Source organism: Bos javanicus, chromosome 7, assembly GCF_032452875.1.
Source record: "Bos javanicus breed banteng chromosome 7, ARS-OSU_banteng_1.0, whole genome shotgun sequence".
NCBI classification, from domain to species: domain Eukaryota; kingdom Metazoa; phylum Chordata; class Mammalia; order Artiodactyla; family Bovidae; genus Bos; species Bos javanicus.
This window is the reverse complement of record NC_083874.1, coordinates 95675238-95694426: the sequence shown is the minus strand read 5'-3', so window position 1 is coordinate 95694426 and position 19189 is coordinate 95675238. Positions and strand designations below refer to the sequence as shown.

Sequence of the window (19189 nt, the reverse complement as noted above, 5' to 3'; positions counted from 1 at the left end):
GAGAGTCACTATCATTTTGTCACAAGAGTAAAATTTCAAACAGGTTGCTTTTATTCCAGACATTTATGGAAGCAAATCCTATATGCAAGGTGCTTACCAGATGATCATTAATAGTGTATGATCTCTTCTTTCAAGAAATTTACTATGTAAAAATATGTACACATGTGAGAAGTAAAGACCAAAGCAGCTAAAAGCTTGTTTGCAACAAATGTCCCAACAGGGATATAAAAAGAAAGCATGACAGACTTCCCTGGCGTGTTGTATTCTGCTTCTTAAGAGTTGGAAGTGTGGTAAGGTTTGGGGAGGGACATGCGGGAGACAAAGGCCATATTTTAGCAGAGCCTTTTAGGGCTGACTACAATTTTAGCTGATCTAGAATTTGGAGAGATTATTCCAAGCAGAAGGAAGCACATGAGAAAAGCTTGAAGATACATAAGTACTTACTATCAGAGTTTAGTGATGGGGGACACATCTTGGTAGGGAAGGAAGCTGGTGGTGGTGGTGTTTAGTCGCTCAGTCGTGTTCGACTCTTGCGACCCCGTGGGCTGTAGCCCGCCAGGCTCCTCTGTCCATGGGACTGTCCAGGCAAGAGCACTGGAGTGGGTTGCCATTTCCTTCTCCAGACCCAAATAAACAAGCAGGAACTTTTTTGGGAAGCTCTTGGCATTGGAACAGGGGGATGTTGTGGCTACAAACATGCCTGAGAAAGAATAATGCCAATGGACACATGGGGTGGGCTGGAAGGAGACCAAAGACAGAGGCCACGGCCGTCTTGAGGTGATGAGCGATGACAGCTTTAAGTAGGTCAGTTACAGAAGCAAGAAGGGAAAGAAAAGCATTGGTGTGAAGGCTCTCCTGAAGGGAATACTTGATTACAGGACTTAAACTGCAAGAATATCAGCGTCAGCTTGGGAAAACAAAGCACATCCATAAACAGGCAAGATGAACACAGCATGTGAAAAAATATGGCAAAACAGGCCTTTTCATCAGCTGCTTCCTGTTAAAATACTTTTGGTCCTGGCATTTTCAAGATCATAGACAAACACTGAAAAACGACCAAAACTGGAGATTTTAAGTTTTAGAAACATACCTCTGTTTTTTCAGTTGGCTTAGATTGTTTTTCTTTACACTTAGACTGGTCAAAATCTTCTGAGAGTTCATCGATGAGTTCTGATTCACTCAGGGGCTGTAATATAAGGAATATTATATAGTATGAAAAGAAATATTTTTTTTTTATTTTGATAGAAGAAAAAATGCTTTCCTAGAGAAAAAGTTTTTCTAGTTAACATATATTAGGTTGCATTTTAGGATCTAAAACCCAAAGCTAATTTATACAGGGCATACATTTCATTTATCAATATAAGATAAATGTCATGCAACAAATAATGAATACTGAACACCAAGTACCATAAAAAATGTTAAAGGTTTATTCAGCTAAAAGTTTTCCTGATACTTCAATTTCAAAGTAATTTTGTTCAAATAAAACTGCCCATTTCCAGTGAAGAGCTGCATGGTTTTTTTTATGTGATTGCTTTTTCTACTTCCTATTGACTTCCGTAATGAATAAGTCAGAGGAAACACAGATCATACGTTCCCTTTCTATGAGAATGTGGGTTTGGCAGGAAAGTTCTGTTATCCCTAGTTCCTTCTGGTGAAGTAGTATTATTTATTTACTGTAATTGGTCAAAATCTCCACATGCCCTAATCTCAGACAGACAGATGGCATGTAATTCAGAAGCTCGGCCCCAGAGATGGACAGGCTGAGTTTTGAGCCCTGGCCTTGCTACTTGCTAGCTATTTGACTTTGGGCTATTTACAGGATCCTTTTATGTCTTAATTTCCTCACCTGTCAAGTGGGGATAATAATAGTGACTTCTTCATTCAGCGAGTTCTCAAAATGCTAACACACAAACACCATTTAGTGTGGTGTCAGGCACACAGTAAGTGACTAATATATGTAGTTGTTTAGTATCATCATGACAGGTCACTATGCTGGCTAATACCAAATTAAGTAAAGGTAGTGTAGAATCAGAGCATTTGATGATAAGAATAGGATCAAAGTAAATGCTAATGACCTAATTTGAGGGCCCTCTTGATATCAGCTCCTATGTACAATGAATGTCACCTATAAACTTGTAATAGGTAATAATTCATGAGGTAAATAATCATTAAAAATAATCATTAAAATATAATGGCCAAATGCTGCTGTCAAAGGTTCCTTTCTCCTTAATACTAGGCTGGCGTATGAGTCTCCACAGTGAGATCTGGTCTATGAAAATTATCTGTTTATATCTTACAGTTGTATTTTTTTTTTTAAGTATCAGAAAAAAACTTATTTCCTCACCTTGGGTTTTTCTTCAGCCTCTGGCAAGAGTGGTTTTCCATCTTTATCCTGTGAATGAAATTGAAAATTCATTTAAAATGAAACAAAAAATTTTGCTTTCTTATTCCATTAAGTTTGTTTTTGAAATTCCAGGATATGAGAGAAGAGACTGTCTTTTTCTGATATGTTTGAGTGAGTTTGTATTTCAAATTAATTTTTTAAATTAACGTATCAGAATAAGGAGCTGAGTTATAAAAATCAAGACCCAATGCTATAAAGTACAATGCAAGTACTTTTTTTTTTTAAGTTACTAGAAAATAATTTCCATCTTTGGATAGGGAAGTAGAATTTTTTAAAAGGTTCTTTGGCAAGAAAGATGCAGCTTCATCAAAGAAAGGCTGAAAAAAAGGTTTTGATTCTCCAACCAGGGTGAAGAGGTAGATCTCATTCCTATAAAACTGTTTTAGTTGTTTGGACATTCACATTCTAGAATATTTCTTAAGATACTTTATACTTTCCATATATAAGCATTACAACTATTTCCCATCATACATTTATGTGCATTCTTTCAAAGATAAATGACAAATATAATTACAGGGATAAGTCCAGTCTCCTCACACCAAACCAAACCCACTTTCACTGAAGACACTGGTTAATCATTATACGTTTCTCTACCACTTACAAGATCTATGTGCTTTTATCCATTGGCAGTTAGAGAAAATATAAACTCCAAATTATTCCTTCCACTTTAAGGTTAAGGATCTATGTCAAGTATGGTTAATAGCTGAAACACTTGAATTTGTGGGAATTTTAGTGACCACACATGGTCGCTACTTAGGAAACCCTCTTTTAAAGGGTTCAACTGTTCAGGACAGAAAATAAAAGTTTCAGGGTTTCCAGAGTTGTTATCTGAACTTGGCCAGACATGCCCTGAAGCCTCCTGGGGACAGACAGGGCACCACGGGACACATGGACACACGGGCAGGAGCAGCGAGCCGCCGGCACGCAACAAGGTGAGCAACGTACTGTGGCCGGTTTTAATCTGTACTCCGATGGGACTGTTTCCTCATCTTCACCACATTTCTTTACTTTCTCTTCTTTGGCTTTTGCCTAAAGAAAGTGGAGAGGAAAAAAAAAAATTGGGTAATACAGGTAAAATAAGACATCACTTTATGTACTCCATGGGTGTTGAGGAGAAGACCCAATCAGATTAAAGGGCCTAGTGAGCGGCCGGGAGGAGGTGGTGTAGGGAGACTGGAGGTGGAGGAAAAACAAGCCAGCCAGGAGTCCCGGGGAGGCGTCCCTGCCCTGTCTCCGTGACCCTGGGAAGCCACCCAGACTTTCCTTGCCTCAGTTTCTTCAGCTGTAAAACGGGGCTACTTCTTTAAGAACCCTTACCTAGCTCTCTTGATTTGTAAAGACCAACAGAGAAAATTAAATAAATATTCTTGGAAGAAAGTTAAGAAGAGTGCACAAGTTAGTTGCAATGATTTTACAGCCTTCATCTGTCATACTCAATGAGGTACTTACCTAAGGGGGAGAAAAAAAAAAAACAATGCTCAAGAGTGTTAAACTCGTTCAGTGTTAAACAGATGAGAAATGGGAGAGACATCCCATCACAAATCTGGTTGATACATGGATAACTGGTTTTACCTCTTTTACAAGAACTCCCTTCAGCAACACCAAGATTCACTGGATTACTGAACCACGAGCAACCGAATGCACGTACGTAGAAGTGCACTGCCGCAGCAGATCAGTGGCTTTCAGGACGGAATGTCTACATTTTAAGTTACTGGTGGGTAATGTGAAGTTTCATGCTATGTAATAATCTGTATCAGTATCAAGACATGGATTTAAATCACAAGCCAAGGAGCTACTGGGCACAAAAGTGTGTGTATGTATGTGTGCGTGTTTGTGGGGTAGGTGGTATTTAGCTGATTCTAGCTCACCTTATTGCTCCCACCTACGTCTCAGCCTAAGATCGTGGTTCTCCATCGAATGCTTAGTTAGTTGATTAATTTTAAAATATTTAATGAGCACTTTTAATAAGCCAGGTACTTTTTCTAGGCTTTGGTATTATAGTTTTATTTTTCTATAGAATAATAGCCGTCATTAAGGGATGAAAGGATTTTTAAAAAAAATGTTTCCAGTTATATTCTATTTCAGGATATAGTGGACATCCTATTACACCGTAGTTCTCCCCAGTTCAGGGATCTGTGAGGTCTCCAGCTATAAAACAGTCCTCATGGAAGAGTCACCCATATAGGACTGTGCCCCCACTTGGGCTTGTGAACAGTGAGTCATATGCACAGCTAGATACCTTTCTATTCCTCTTTGATCTTTATATTTCTTAAATGTCTGCACTGTGGTCTGTATTCAATAGGCAATGAAAACAAACATCCCTGAATTGACATAGTTCCAGACTAGTTAACAGCACTAAAAAACGGTGGTGGTTTAGTCGCTAACTCATGTCTGACTCTTTTGCAACTCCCATGGACTGTAGCCCACTGGGCTCCTCTGTCCATGGGATTTTCTAGGCAAGAGTACTGGAGTGGATTGCCATTCTCTTCTCCAAGGGATCTTGCAGACCCAGGGATAGAACCCTGGTTTCTTGCATTGCAAGCAGATTCTTTACCAACTGAGCTACCAGCGAAGCCCTAGAATCCGGGGAGATTACTAATGAGGTATCACTACAGAATAAATATGCCATGGTACATTATTTATGAGAACGACAAGCAGGCATGGACCTCCTCTCTGAAGCATCCCCTGGCGTAGAATGTGCTGGAGTGGCCATGGACTCCTATACCATATCAATCTTTATGGGGTTATCACAGCAGACTAACCAAAGTAGTGAATTCACGATCAGGTACTAAAACTCAATGTAAGGATCCAGAGGATTAGAAAATCTTCATACTTTATATATAATTTAAAAGGAAAACTAGTGGAAAGAGTGAAAAGGAACTGTTCTTTTTGTTTAAATTTTAAGAGTTTGCTAGCTTTCTAGAGGAAATTTAACACATTCCCTGGTATTAAAAAGCAGAGACATTACTTTGCCAACAAAGTTCCATCTAGTCAAAGCTTTGGTTTTCCCAGGAGTCACGTATGGATGTGAGAGTTGGACTATAAAGAAAGCTGAGTGCCAAAGAACTGATGCTTTTGAACTGTGGTGTTGGAGAAGACTCTTGAGAGTCCCTTGGACAGCAAGGAGATCCAACCAGTCCATCCTAAAGGAAATCAGTCCTGAATATTCATTGGAAGGACTGATGCAGAAGCTGAAAGTCCAATAGTTTGGCCACCTGATGCGAAGAACTGACTCATTGGAAAAGACCCTGATGCTGGGAAAGATCGAAGGCAAGAAGAGAAGGGGATGACAGAGGATGAGATGGTTGGATGGCATCATCGACTCAATGGACATGAGTTTGAGTAAACTCCAGGAGTTGGTGATGGACAGGGAGGCCTGGCGTGCTGCAGTCCACGGGGTCGCCAAGAGTCAGACACGACTGAGTGACTAAACTGAACTGGTCCCTCAGAGGGTTAAGAACTTGCCTACAATGTGGAAGACCTGAATTCGATCCCTGGGTTGGGAAGATCCCATGGAAAAGGGAATGACAAACCACTCCAGTATCCTTGCCCGGAGAAGTCCATGGACAGAGGAGCCTGGCAGGCTACAGTCCATGGGGTCGCAAAGAGTCAGACACGACAAAGTGACTAACACTTTAATTACTCTACATCCATAAACCCAAACTGTTTAAAACTTATTTTGACATAACTTGTTTCATATCCACTCATCTGATTTTAGTCACTCCTAAGAGTCTTTTCATCCTGGGATTTATGTCTATACGTTCCCTCCCCAATTTATCATCTTCTTAAATCACCCTAATCAAACAGCCCCAAGGCAGAAGTGCCCTCAGCGGGCTGCCACGGAGCCCTCAGTGGTGGACCCCCAGGGTCCTGCCAGGACCACCCTTTCCTCCAGATCCTGTGCCCCCTCGCACCCTGCTGCAAATCCAAGTTCCCCTTCTCCCTGTACATTACTTGGTCCTGGAGGACAAAGGCGGCTTCTCCCGCTCCCTTGCCTTCGCCTTCGTAAAGCCTTTCGTGCCATACGGCACCCAGTGAGTCCTCCAAAAAGGTTGACGATAGAAACTGGCCCATTGGGGACCGGGTGGTCCCAGACGGGGGAGCTGCTGAAAGTGACGGAGACCCACCTTCCTCCGGAGACCCGGAACAGGAAGTGACAGCAGAGGCTGCAGCATTGTGACAGCGACAGCCACCAGGTCCTACCTGAGCTGGGAGGCGGGCGCTCCGGAGGGTCTCCCCACCACTGCCTGGCCAAGGGTGGCCCCAGGACATCCCTCTGCTTCCCCTCCTCTTTTCCCCCAAGAGGACTCCTCAGCAATCCCTTAAAAACTGAAACTTAACATGAAAACTCCTCTACCAAACAGGAGCAACTCCCCAGCTCCATACTCTAAACGTGCATTCCTTTTAGTTATAAAGCAATTATTGCTTGATTTTATTCTAATTGGCAACAAGGTTTCAACACTTTTCCCCAGAGTTATATAAAGGATCTCCCACCCCCATCTGCAGCCATCTCCTCTCTTTCTTTATAAATAGAAGCACCTAGAACCCTTTTGCAAAGACAGATTTCTAATTTCCATACGAGCAGACAACCTGTTTCTCATCAGGCCACCACCTCTATGTTATCTTGTTTAGCCAGGTGTCACTTAAGAATTGGCAAAGGAGATTAGTCGTTCATTTGAAGTATGACAATTCTAGATGGTTTATAAGACAAACACTCAAATATCCTTCCTGGTTGTTAACTCCCTGGCAATAAAATACCTGAATTAGCCAGACCCTGAAAGTACAGCAGAACAAAGCACAGTTCATTTGAGATCTCTAATAAAAACAAAAGTGGTACAAAAGTTCTAAACATATGTTGGGCATTAGTTTCATAACCTTGTAAGCTGCAGACTAACAGGCTTTGTACGTGAACCCCCAGGTCAGTACCTCATCGACCTCCTTAATGGAGCTGGGGTCGAGCTCCGGCTCCGGCTTCCGGGTGCCCAGGGAGGCTGACAGGGCCTCCAGGGCGTGCTCAGTCATAGCATCCTGCGGAGAAGCAAAGAATTCTGTACATGAAAAACGAGACGCTCTCCTCAACCTCGATAAGCCACCTACTTCATGACATTCACATTTTGTCAGTAAATCTCTAGGAATGAGCTGTGGCTTGAGGAAGGACTCTAGGAAGGCAGAGCTACTTGAAACCCAGCAAAAAAAGGAGAAAGAAATAAGAACTTACCGGTGACAGGAAACATGGGGTAGGACCCGTTTGCACAGTAACGGGGCTCCTGTATGGGTGTGCACTTCACCTCTTAGGAGGCGAGAGGTGCACGTAGAGTAATAATTGTAAAATACTCGTATCAAAGTACTGTGTTTCTTTTTCTAAACTTAGGTCCCTTAAAAATGACTCTGATAACCCTGTCCTGTAGCCCAGCGGAGCCCAGGAAGCAGGAGGCCCTGAAGTGGCTCACAGCTGTAGGAATTCCCACTCTCAGGGGTGTGGTGCTCTCTGCTCCTCCAGATAAAAAATAAACTGGCCACTCCACGAGCCAGAGGCAGAGCAGCACCCACAGAAAACTCCTCCCTGCAGTATCTGGGCGATCTGCAGACAGGGCAGGTCTTCTCATCCAGCCCAGAGCTGCAGGGCCGCCTTTCAGGATTCCTGAGAAGCAGGTTATAGCTGACTGTGGTCAAGGTGGACAGAGTAACTGCAGAAGCGCTCCCTTTGAGGGTCACAGGACTCTAGGCCCTTTAGAAAATCAAGTCAAAGATCTGATGTCCCCAGAGAGTGGTGTCTCTGGGGTCCTGCCCTTCTGTGTAATGTGACAGTGAGACAGTCTTTTCCCACAACCAAGGCACGTGTGCCAAAATCACCCATAAGCATCTGTAGAAACAGAGAAGGCCTGCCCGACCAACATAAGCCTGACTGGTTTCACTATGCCACGCAGGCCCGAGGCCTGAGGGGAGTAAAGGAGGTCTACGGGTATAATGCACTATTGAGACTTCCCCCCCAGTCAGCTGGATCAGCCTCAGGAAACCAAACTGCTATCCAGGGCACCGTGCTGAAGTTCAAAGAAGTAATTATTGATACCTTTTCCACTTTCCTTTTTTTCTCTTGGGGTGGAGCAGCACTTCTGATCACCCCAGCTGACTGAGCTTTTAAAGCCTCTTCTGTAGATTTCTGAAAAATAAAATACAGAAGAAGGTTTGACTGGCAGATGAAGGAAACATATGAACCAAACGGTAAGAACCAGAAGTAAAAAGCCTTGGCATCTTGGGGCTTCCCTGGTGGCCAGAGGTTAAGAGGCCGCCTTGCAATGCAGGGGACACAGGTTCGCTCCCTGGCCAGGGAAGATCCCACATGCATTGGAGTAACCATGCCCGTGCGCCAAGACCACTGAGCCTGTGCTCTAGAGCCCTCGAGCCACAACAACTGAAGCCTGTGCACCTAGAGCCCCGGCCCTGCAACAAGAGAAGCCCCCTGCAGAAGCCTACACATCGAACTAGAGAACAGGCCTCGCTTGCCCCAACTAGAGAAAACCCGAACACAGCAATGAAGACGCAGTGAAGTGAAAAATGAAGTTTAAAAAAAAAGTCGTTGTCTTAAAGTGGGAGGTAGTTTCTAACAAGCTTCCCTAAGGGCATTAAAAACCATACCTCTTTCTCAGTTTTCTTTGCATCAGCTGTAGGGGAACTGCAGGTGAAGTCGGATGACAAGGCATCGATGGCATCATTGGGCCCCAGGGGTTTCTAAAGAAACAGGCAGCATGACGGGTCACACATGGGAACCATTTAAGTGACAGAACAGATTACAAACCCAGCAAATGGTGAATGCACTCGTGCGAGTCTTTGACTACCAAAGGAGATACTTAATGAAATAACTCAGATGAAAGCCTATGTTTGGGAGGAAATTGGATGCTCAGTGCATGTTATTTTTCTGTTTCTCTCAACGTACTTGTTATTATGCTGGTAGGATATTCTCATCCTATTTTTAATAATATTTATTCTGTCCTAAAACTTTCTTGTCCCATTCTTCTCTCCCTCAAAAAAAAAACTAATTAGGAAATAAACAAGCACTGAAATGACCCCCAACCCCACCCTCTTCCTTTGAATAGATGGAAACTTCATCTGATTCAGAGATCACTATAGTCATAATCCAAAAATACAGAATTGATAACTATTCCCCCAACCAAAGATATGAAAAATGTTAAATCTGATCTTGGAAGACATTTATGTAAACTCACCAAGGAGTCTGGAGGAGGCCCTGCGATCCCTTCTTCTTTCTGAAACAAATATTAGTTTGATGATGCTGAGAAGGCAAGATTAATCCTTACAGTCAGCAAAATGCATACCTCAGTGAATGGGATTGGCTGAACTGTATCCTCCCAAAACTCACATGCTGAAGTCCCATCCCCCAAAACCTCAGAATGGGACTCTATTTGAAGATGGGGCCTTTCAGTTCAGTTCAGTCGCTCAGTCGTGTCTGACTCTTGGCGACCCCATGAACCTCAGCACGCCAAGGCTCCCTGTCCATCACCAACTCCCGGAGTCCACCCAAACCCATGTCCATCGAGTTGGTGATGCCATCCAACCATCTCATCCTCTGATGTCCCCTTCTCCTCCTGCCCTCAATCTGTCCCAGCATCAGAGTCTTTTCCAATGAGTCAGCTCTTCGCATCAGGTGGCCAAAGTAGTGGAGTTTCAGCCTCAGCATCAGTCCTTCCAATGAACACCCAGGACTGATCTCTTTAGGATGGACTGGTTGGATCTCCTTGCAGTCCAAGGGACTCTCAAGAGTCTTCTCCAACACCACAGTTCAAAAGCATCAATTCTTCGGCGCTCAGCTTTCTTTATAGTCCAACTCTCACATCCACACATGACCACTGGAAAAACCATAGCCTTAACTAGATGGACCTTTGTTGGCAAAGTAATGTCTCTGCTTTTGAATATGCTATCTAAGTTGGTCATAACTTTCCTTCCAAGGAGTAAGCGTCTTTTAATTTCATGGCTGCAATCACCATCTGCAGTGATTTTGGAGCCCAGAAAAATAAAGTCAGCCACTGTTTCCACTGTTTCCCCATCTATTTGCCATGAAGTGGTATTGAATTTAATTACAGAGGTAATTAAGGTGAAATGACAACATTAAGATCGGTCTTATTTCAATATGACCAGTGTTCCTATAAAAGGGGGAAGTGACCCAGCGATCCACATAGAGAAAAGACGACATGCAGATATGTACACATGGAAAGAAGATGTAGAGTTATTCCACACGGAGGTATCCACATGTGGAGACCAAGCAGAGGGGCCTGAAACAGAACCAACTCTGCCCACATCTTGATTCCAGTCTTCGAGCCCCCAGAACTGTGAGATAGTAAGTTTCTGTTGTTTACGCCATCCAATCTGTAACACTCTGACACGGCAGCCCCATCAAACTAATACGGTGAGCTTCAGAGTAATGATAGTTTCACAAGCCCCTTATTTTATCTAAGTTAAAATAATTGGATATATTAATGTGATAAAAATTATAATTCCAAAGAGAAAACAATAAGGTGTAAATACATAACTGTTTAACTTACATTCAGAAGTTCCTTATATTTTGGAGGAAGTGTGGATTCTCTTTTACCCAGTTCCTCTATGTAGGTAGAACTCATTGGATCCTAGGGGAAAAAAAAAGTACGTATAGGGATTTTAGCTGAGAATGTTGTATACATAACTCTTAAATCAAAGTACTATTGCATTATTAACTTATGGAACTATTGAGATTAAATACAAATCATTAAGAAGCCAGCAGTTTATGCAACTCTGAAATTTTATGTTTCTACAGATACTTGCCCATATTTAATTGGCTTAACCCATAAATAATGCTATAAAATATTCAAACCAATATATTAAATTTGATTCCTATATAAAATACATTTTGTTTTTAAATAATTTGCATTATCTAATATTTATATACCTATAAAAGAGTAGTTGGTAACAGTGAATTTCTATATAACTCAATAGATCTAGCTATTTCTTATGTAATGAAAAAAAGTCAGAGTGATATCTCTGTTTTAGCACTCTCCAATCCAATTTTTCTTCCTTGTTTTCCAGAGATAGCCACCACCCCAAACTTTATCACATCCATCAGTATAAAGCTGAGTATATTTTAAAACAATTATTCCACATATAAGTATCCATAAATAATATACACCATTACTTTGCCTATTTTCAAGTGTTACATAAATGGTATCAGATCAAATTCTACTATCATTCTGCAATGTACTATTCTTCATTCAAAAATTATGCTTTTGTAATGAAACCATATTGATACATGAACAAACCATTTTAACCACTATAAAGCATTCCACTTGTCATCATCTTGTTTCCTGTTGAATGCAATTATTTCCAAATGTTTCACCTGTTCTTATAACTCCTTACACACTGTGCAAGGCCCCCTCCCGGGAATCTGTCTAGACGTGGAAGTGCTGGTTAGAGGGAATGCTTATATTCAGGTGACATCCACAGCCTCTGTCACGTGTCAGACGTCTACACTTCTGCCAATCAGGTAAGTGTGAAGTGCTATCCCTCTGCGTTTTAGTATCATTTTCCCAATTACTAGGGAGACTTTCATGTGTCTACTGGTCAAATTTTCTCCTAATTTTATACTGGATTGTTTTTTCTCACTTTCAAAAATTCTTCATAAACTCTAGAAACAAGTCCTTTGTTGTGTCTGTCGCAATATTTTCTTCCAATCTATGGAACATCTTTCTTAATACCAAAGAATATACAATTGCTTTTTGTGAATCAGGAATAGAAATGAACTGAGGGCAGAAAATATCTAGACGTCAGAATAAGCTCAAGTCACAGGATGGAAATATCTGGAAACCATGAGGATGTAAACCTCGAAGACAGAAAGTAAGTCTTTGTGACTCAACAGAGTACATCCCAGCTGTAGTCTCAGAAGAAACAAGCAATCGGTGTTTGCTGATCAACACAGCTTGCATAGCTCCCTGGGACAGTTTCCAACCACAACACTCATGTTCATTTGCTACCACGGATGCTAACAACATCCTCTTTCTCTTCAAGTGACAGAACACGGTGCATCCTTGCGTGCATCAGGGCGATGACCTACCAGCCCTCTTACTCACTAGGTACGAATCTTTAGAGACATCAAGGTCACGTACCGACACTTCTGGTCCAGTATATGTTGTGTTATCTTCTTTCATCTCTTCAGGTTCTCCTAAAGTGTCTATTAAGTCATCCAGAGCAGTGTCCATGTCTGACTGGAAAACAGAGCAGATATGTAAATGCTACTTGCTGCACATCCTTTACTTTGACATTTTAACCACCAAAAGAAATTCTATGTAGAAAAATACCAAACACCGAAAGTTCTTCAGCTATCAAAATGGTTAAAATCTGGCCTGTAATAGAACTTATTAAAGTCCCAGAATACAGACTCTAGGTTGGCAAGATAGAAAGCCACATTCAAGTAAGAATCACAATTTCAGTAAGTCTAAAGGCATTATTCGGAGAAAGCAATGGCACCCCACTCCAGTACTCTTGCCTGGAAAATCCCATGGACAGAGGAGCCTGGTAGGCTGCAGTCCATGGGGTCGCTAGGAGTCGGACACGACTGAGCGACTTCACTTTCACTTTTCACTTTCATGCATTGGAGAAGGAAATGGCAACCCACTCCAGGCAGGTGTTCTTGCCTGGAGAATCCCAGGGACGGGGAGCCTGGTGGGCTGCCGTCTATGGGGTCTGAATCGACTTAGCAGCAGCAGCAAAATAAGCAGCATTATTAACTAGGGGAACAAAGCATATGGTTCATTACGGCTGCCAGACCACTGTACCAATAGTCAAAAGAAAGAAGAAAACAAAATGCAAAGAATGATGACCATGTTGCTATATGAAAGAGGGAAGATGCTTGGTATTTTTTATCAGTTGTTTCCACCTCTTCCAAAAAAAATGCATCTCATGAACGGATTGCCCTGTGCTCTTTTATTCATTTGTGGTTTTCTGTTCACTTGCTTGTCTGAGGATGTTTACAAATAGAAATTTCCTGAAAGGGATGTTAAATTTATAAGAAGCGACAGTTTATTCTGTTGATATGGGCTTAAAATGGTAAAAGAAACAGTGACTCCACCCTATTTTTGAGGTTAAGAATCATACATTGTGAGACTTCCCCTATAGTTCAGTGGTTAAGACTCCGCGCTTCCATGGCAGGGGGGCATTGCAAGGCAAGGGTTCCATTCCTGGTGAGAGAAGTTCCACATGTCTCACAGTATGGCCAAATAAATAAAACAACTTGTTATTTTTTTAAAATGATTCATTGTGAAGACTAAGCTGCTTTTAAAGGGAAAAATAACAAGTTGAAGAAAGACCCTTTGCTATTTAATTCAGCTTAAAAATGATCACTTACTTTTTTTTTTTTTTTGCAACTACCATATATCTATTACATCTTCAGGAACTCACCAGACTGTGTAATAGAATCTGGGGTCTGTTAGCTCTGGGGTGATTCAATTGGAAATTTCAGAATAAAGAAGTGCCTGGCATTCTTTAGATTCCTTTAAACCTCTGTTTAAAGAAAGTACATTTGCAGGAGGGAAACTGGAATGTAAACTCCTCGATATATAATTGGAGTTTTCAGAACAGAGGGTTACAATATAAAATGTTACAGACATACATGAAGAAAGTCACACTTCCAACCCAGTTTCATTAGCTTCAAACAACAATTCATTAAAAAGGTCCTTTAAGCTAACCTCACCTCATATTGTTTGCCCTCGAGAAATCGGATCATGACAAACACAGAGACTGTGAAGAAATACCTATGCAAAAATGCCCTGCTGTCTTCATACCTTTCCAGACGGTTTACTTGGTTTGGATTCAGCTGGTATGGCCGATGTTAACAATTTATTTTCTTTATTCTGGTGGGGTTGAGAAAGAGATAAAAACTCCTCATATACTTTCATCAAGTTTAATAATATTACATACTTGAAAATAAATACGCTGTAACATAAATAATATCGCTCATACACTGGACATCTGCTCTGTGCCAGACACTATACGTGTTATATACTTTTCAGAACAGCAGAAGTAATAATAACAATGATATTAATCTCATTTAACGATGCAACAAACAAGGCTCAGAGAGGCTGAGTCACTTCTCAGGTCACTCAGTAAAGGATAGCACTAGGATTTGAATCCAGGTCTACCCATCTCTTCATTGCTCTTGGCTGCCTCTCCCAGGACCCACCACTAGTCTTTGCAACGCTCATGAATTCTTTCTTATCACAAGGCAGCCACTGCTTCTAGGCGCTGTTCTCTCAGTCTTTGTACCCACACATCAAGACCTCCACACCCCTTGTTTTGTCAAATCATCACACACTGTTTCTTTCATTTCCGTGAAATGAATGCCCTTCCCACCACTGCGTCAGTTGCTCTGTCAGTAACTGCTGACAACTTTCTAACCTGCGATTTCCATGCCTTTACCCAGACATCATAATCTTCCCTCCATTCCTCTGCCCAGCACCCGTCTCCTGACTCTTATCTCTCACAGCACCACCCTGGTTCCACGCTGGCACCTGTGGCCTCTGTTCTCTGCCCCGTCTGGCAAATCTTCTGCTTTGCTCTTTGCCCCGCACACTCTGTGTGTTTCTACTGTGCTGCTGGGCCCAGGCAATCATTCTCTAGGATCAGGGGCCAGATGCTTTCCGGGCCAGGCAGGAACTAAATGGTGAGGTCATTGGGTTGAAGACAATAGAAAACTGTCTTATTTGAAGGTCTCTGAAATCCACGCAGCAGAGCTTGGAGGCGGAGCGTACAGGCTCAGATGCTCTGGGTTTGCACATCAGCCCCCAACACACACTTGCTCCAAGAGGCTGCCGGCAGGTCACGTCTCCTTCTGAACCTCTGTATCCTCATGTGTGAGAACCAGGGCAGTCACTGCACCTACTGCAGAGGGTTGTGAGGGTTCAACTAATTAATCGATCACAGTGAGAAAGCTGGTGGTTGGGCACATGCTAAGCTCTTCCAAAGTACTACATAAGCAGTTGCTGTGATTGTTGTATTAAAGATACTGTGGAGGCACCAGGGTGAACCCAAGTCCTGGCAACTGAATTCAGTTCCTCGATTCATCCACAGCCTCTCGCAGGTGTTCACTCAGTGTCACTCTCTCCCCCCCAGCCCGCTTCTCCTTCTCCATCGTCACCTGGGCTCCAAAGCGATGTTCGAATCACCTCTCTCGGGACACCTCAGAAACTTCAGCCTGTCCAAAGGCAGGCATCCGTTTTCCACCTCCACCAATTCCCCTCCTTCTGACCTCTGTCCACCCGTCAGTGGTAACCAGGGCCGGGCTCCCCGCTTAAGAAGATGCTCGCCTCATGGGTGCTGACTCTGCACTGGCACAAACCTAGCAGTGATACCCGGCTCTCTTGTCTCACCTTACGGTTGCCAACCTAGTCCATTCAGACACTGAGGCCCTGGGTCATCTGAGATCTTACTACTACTACTACTAAGTGGCTTCAGTCGTGTCCGACTCTGTGTGACCCCATGGACTGCAGCCTACCAGGCTTCTCCGTCCATGGGATTCTCCAGACAAGAACACTGGAGTGGGTTGCCATTTCCTTCTCCAATGCATGAAAGTGGAAAGTGAAAGTGAAGTCGCTCAGTCGTGTCCGACTCTTAGCTTGCACCTCTGCAACACCTCCTGCCTTGCTCCCTACTCACTGATTCTATCCTAGCTCTAATTCAGGCTGACTTCGGCTCCCCAGAACAGCCCCTGACCAGCCTCCCTCTTTCCAATCTCTATGCTGTCTCATCGTAGCCGTTGAAGTCACTTAATCCTCCTGCAGCCTGGTTTTAATCCCATCACATCGCTCCATCTGTCCTCTGATCCCCAGTGTTTACGTGGGCCAGCTATTATCATTACCATGGGATTAATGCATCTCAGTGTGCTCCTCAGCAGCGCCTCGACCTGTCTTTCTGGTCTTACACTCCCACTCATGTCTCCTGTGCTTCACGCACACTGGAATGCCCTTTGCACTCAGATCACACTTCTATTTTTCTCTCTTGTTTTGTTTGCAAGCCTGCAATCCCAGCTTTCCTTTAATGACTTACTCAGACTATATGCACTCAAAGTCCTCCCGGGTTCTCCAAATCAGACAGAATCCCTGTCTCCACAAACAGCTCCCTGTGGGGGCCTGTTTCAATCTGCCTGAATGCAGCCCCAGGCACATTAGAGGGGCCAGGGATACCCAGGTGGCTCAGTGGTAAAGAACCCACCTGCCAATGCAGGAGCTATAAGAGACTTGGGCTTGATTCCTGGGTCCAGAAGAAGCCCTGGAGGAGGAAATGGCAACCCACTCCAGTATTCTTGCCTGGAGAATCCCCAAGGACAGAGGAGCCTGGTGGGCTATAGTCCATGGGGTCACAAACAGCTGGACATGACTGAGCACAGCACATCCAAAAAAAGAGAGGCCAGCCTGCAGCTCAATGTCCTGCAGAGCCAGACCACAGTCCACAGTGCTTTACACACAGTGTAGACTGAAAAAGAAAAAGCAGATCTTATCAACCTCATTTTCTAGGAGACAAATTAGAGGCAAAGAAAAGTGAAATAATTTGCCCCAAGCCCCAGCACAAGCCAATGCACAGCAGAATCCCATATAAACCTTGCCTGACTTTACTGTTTGATTTTATAGATAACCCTGGCTAAATAAAGTGTGGCATACATTTTCAAATTTTGAGTGCATTTTAAATCTATTCCAAGAGATCCAATCCTCCACCTTTAAGCTATCCACTTTTCCATCTGTAGCATCTAAGTATCTCTCATCAACACAAGAGAGTGAGGTGTACCCTGGGGTAGGGAGGGGGAGTCTCAAGGGACATACAGGGGGGTCTGCTGGGAAAAACAAAACAGTTTAAAATTTGAGTATTTCCATTTAAAGTTCATGTAAATTTTGCCATCATGCCACCTGGTATCTGCATTAGTTTGGAGAAAAATAAGTGTGCTTTATCCTTTTCAAAATCTAAGAAAAACAGATGTTTCAGGGAGACTGGGCCATACTTTTATCCTATGACTTTCCTTACCATCTAGCCTGCAGGGGGATAACAGTTCCCATTTTGAGAAGCAAGAAAATAAACATGTTACTTTTTTTTTTTTTTTTGCTTTCATTTCCATCTTATTGTTACTGCAATTAGTTACCTGTGGCTTTAAGAGAAATAAGTACTAGCAATTCTGGGACAAGATGACTTCCAAACTGATTACTAACCAACTGCTAACTCTGTATTGCTCTGAGTAGAACCAGCAGACCATTTCTTGTCTTACACTCTCGGGCTAGTCCCTTCAAAGGATCTCGCAAAGCTGCCCATAATTTGCCAGCAGGGCACATATACTCCTGAGAGGGCTTGTGAGACCCCGTCGAAAACCTCCCCTATCAATTCATGTAGGTGCTGTGACCGCACATGGTTTACTTGCTTCAGGACGGTAGTGTTCATATGAAACGCTGAGAGTAATGCTAATTCAAATGCTCACGGCAGTTTTATCTGCTTCATTTCAAACCTATAAATCCTGCTGGCAGGGTCTGAGTCCACCTGCATTTTAATTTTCTTGGTATTGACACGAGGCCTTACACATGGCAGGTGCCCGGTAACTGTACTGAATACAGGAATTTTAAATTCATTTTTGGTGCCTTGCTCTCTTCTCTATCCTTTAGACGCACGCTCCTCTTCATCAAATGTCACACACGACGTGTTCAGTTTTACCGAATGACAGGTTATTTGGGTATGACGGCGCTGGAACACTGAATGGTTAAACAGAGGCCAACCCGGGGAGAAGGGGTCTTCGCTGAGCATATGTTTCTCATAAACAGACCTGACAAGCGTCAGGGCCCACGCACACGCCGTATCTTTCACGTGTGCTCACCTTGTCAGCTGGTTCGGCAGATGCTGCAGCAGCAGCAGCAGGAACAGCGCTCTTTCCACCACCGGAGATCTTGTCCTGTGACTTGGTCTAAAAGATCGACAGAACTAAGTTAACTTTGAATGACCATTTTCAAGATCAAACATTTCAAATGTTACCAGGGAGCCCGTTTCCCCTAGTGAGCATCTTGTAGGGAAATGGTCACTAGCTTCTGCTGGACATGATGCAAGGCGGGGCACACAGAGCTGGACGCCAGAGCCTACAGAGGCCACGCGGGTGAGGTGGGCCGGGGAGGCTCACACCAGGCTGTAAGGACGCCAGTCAGGTGTTGCCATGGGGGCCCACTGCTGCCAGTGATTCCAGTTTTTCAAGAGAAGCTAGAAATTGGCATTTTATATGAACTATTCTGACTGTAATTGTTAGCAGCTAATTAAAATTCATTTTAATTCCAGTAAGCCAAATAACATACACAAGTGGCTGCAGTCAGTGGGCCACACGGCAATCCTGATACAAGGCATGTTGTATACAAGATACACGGTCTTCCAAGAGCTCATAACGAAAAAGTCCTTCTCATAGATTTTATTCTTCTTATATATGACTCCTGTTAGTTCTGGAAATACACAATATATTTCTGATTTTTTTGGCTCTGTAAGTTGATGTCTCCAGTAAGAGCCATAAAACTCTAAGACCTCCAGGTAAGGAGCAGATCACGCAGGGCATCTGAATTCCCACAGCCCATAAGGAGAGGGCTTCCCTCATAGCTCAGTCGGTAAATCATCTACCTGAAATGTAGGAGACCCGGATTCAATCCCTGGGTTGGGAAGATCCCCTAGAGAAGGAAATGGTGACCCACTCCAGTGGCCTGGCCTGGAGAATCCCATGGACAGAGGAGCCTGGTGGGCTAC

General features: G+C 43.2%; 1 protein-coding gene across 9 annotated transcripts in view; it reads right to left on the bottom strand.

The window, feature by feature from the left end:
• Positions 1-19189, bottom strand: part of CAST (calpastatin) — a 132790-nt gene that overhangs the window by 27634 nt on the left and 85967 nt on the right. For 8 of the 9 annotated variants that reach the window (XM_061424445.1, XM_061424447.1, XM_061424450.1 and 5 more), the window contains 11 exons: positions 18288-18374; positions 14224-14292; positions 12550-12648; positions 10960-11040; positions 9628-9666; positions 9041-9133; positions 8475-8564; positions 7331-7432; positions 3350-3433; positions 2345-2392; positions 1091-1186 (listed from right to left, as the gene is read on the bottom strand). In XM_061424445.1, the coding sequence (XP_061280429.1) occupies positions 1091-1186; positions 2345-2392; positions 3350-3433; positions 7331-7432; positions 8475-8564; positions 9041-9133; positions 9628-9666; positions 10960-11040; positions 12550-12648; positions 14224-14292; positions 18288-18374 (888 nt within the window). The remainder of the gene's footprint in view (positions 1-1090; positions 1187-2344; positions 2393-3349; positions 3434-7330; positions 7433-8474; positions 8565-9040; positions 9134-9627; positions 9667-10959; positions 11041-12549; positions 12649-14223; positions 14293-18287; positions 18375-19189) is intronic. The other variant, XM_061424451.1, reaches the window with a different exon arrangement.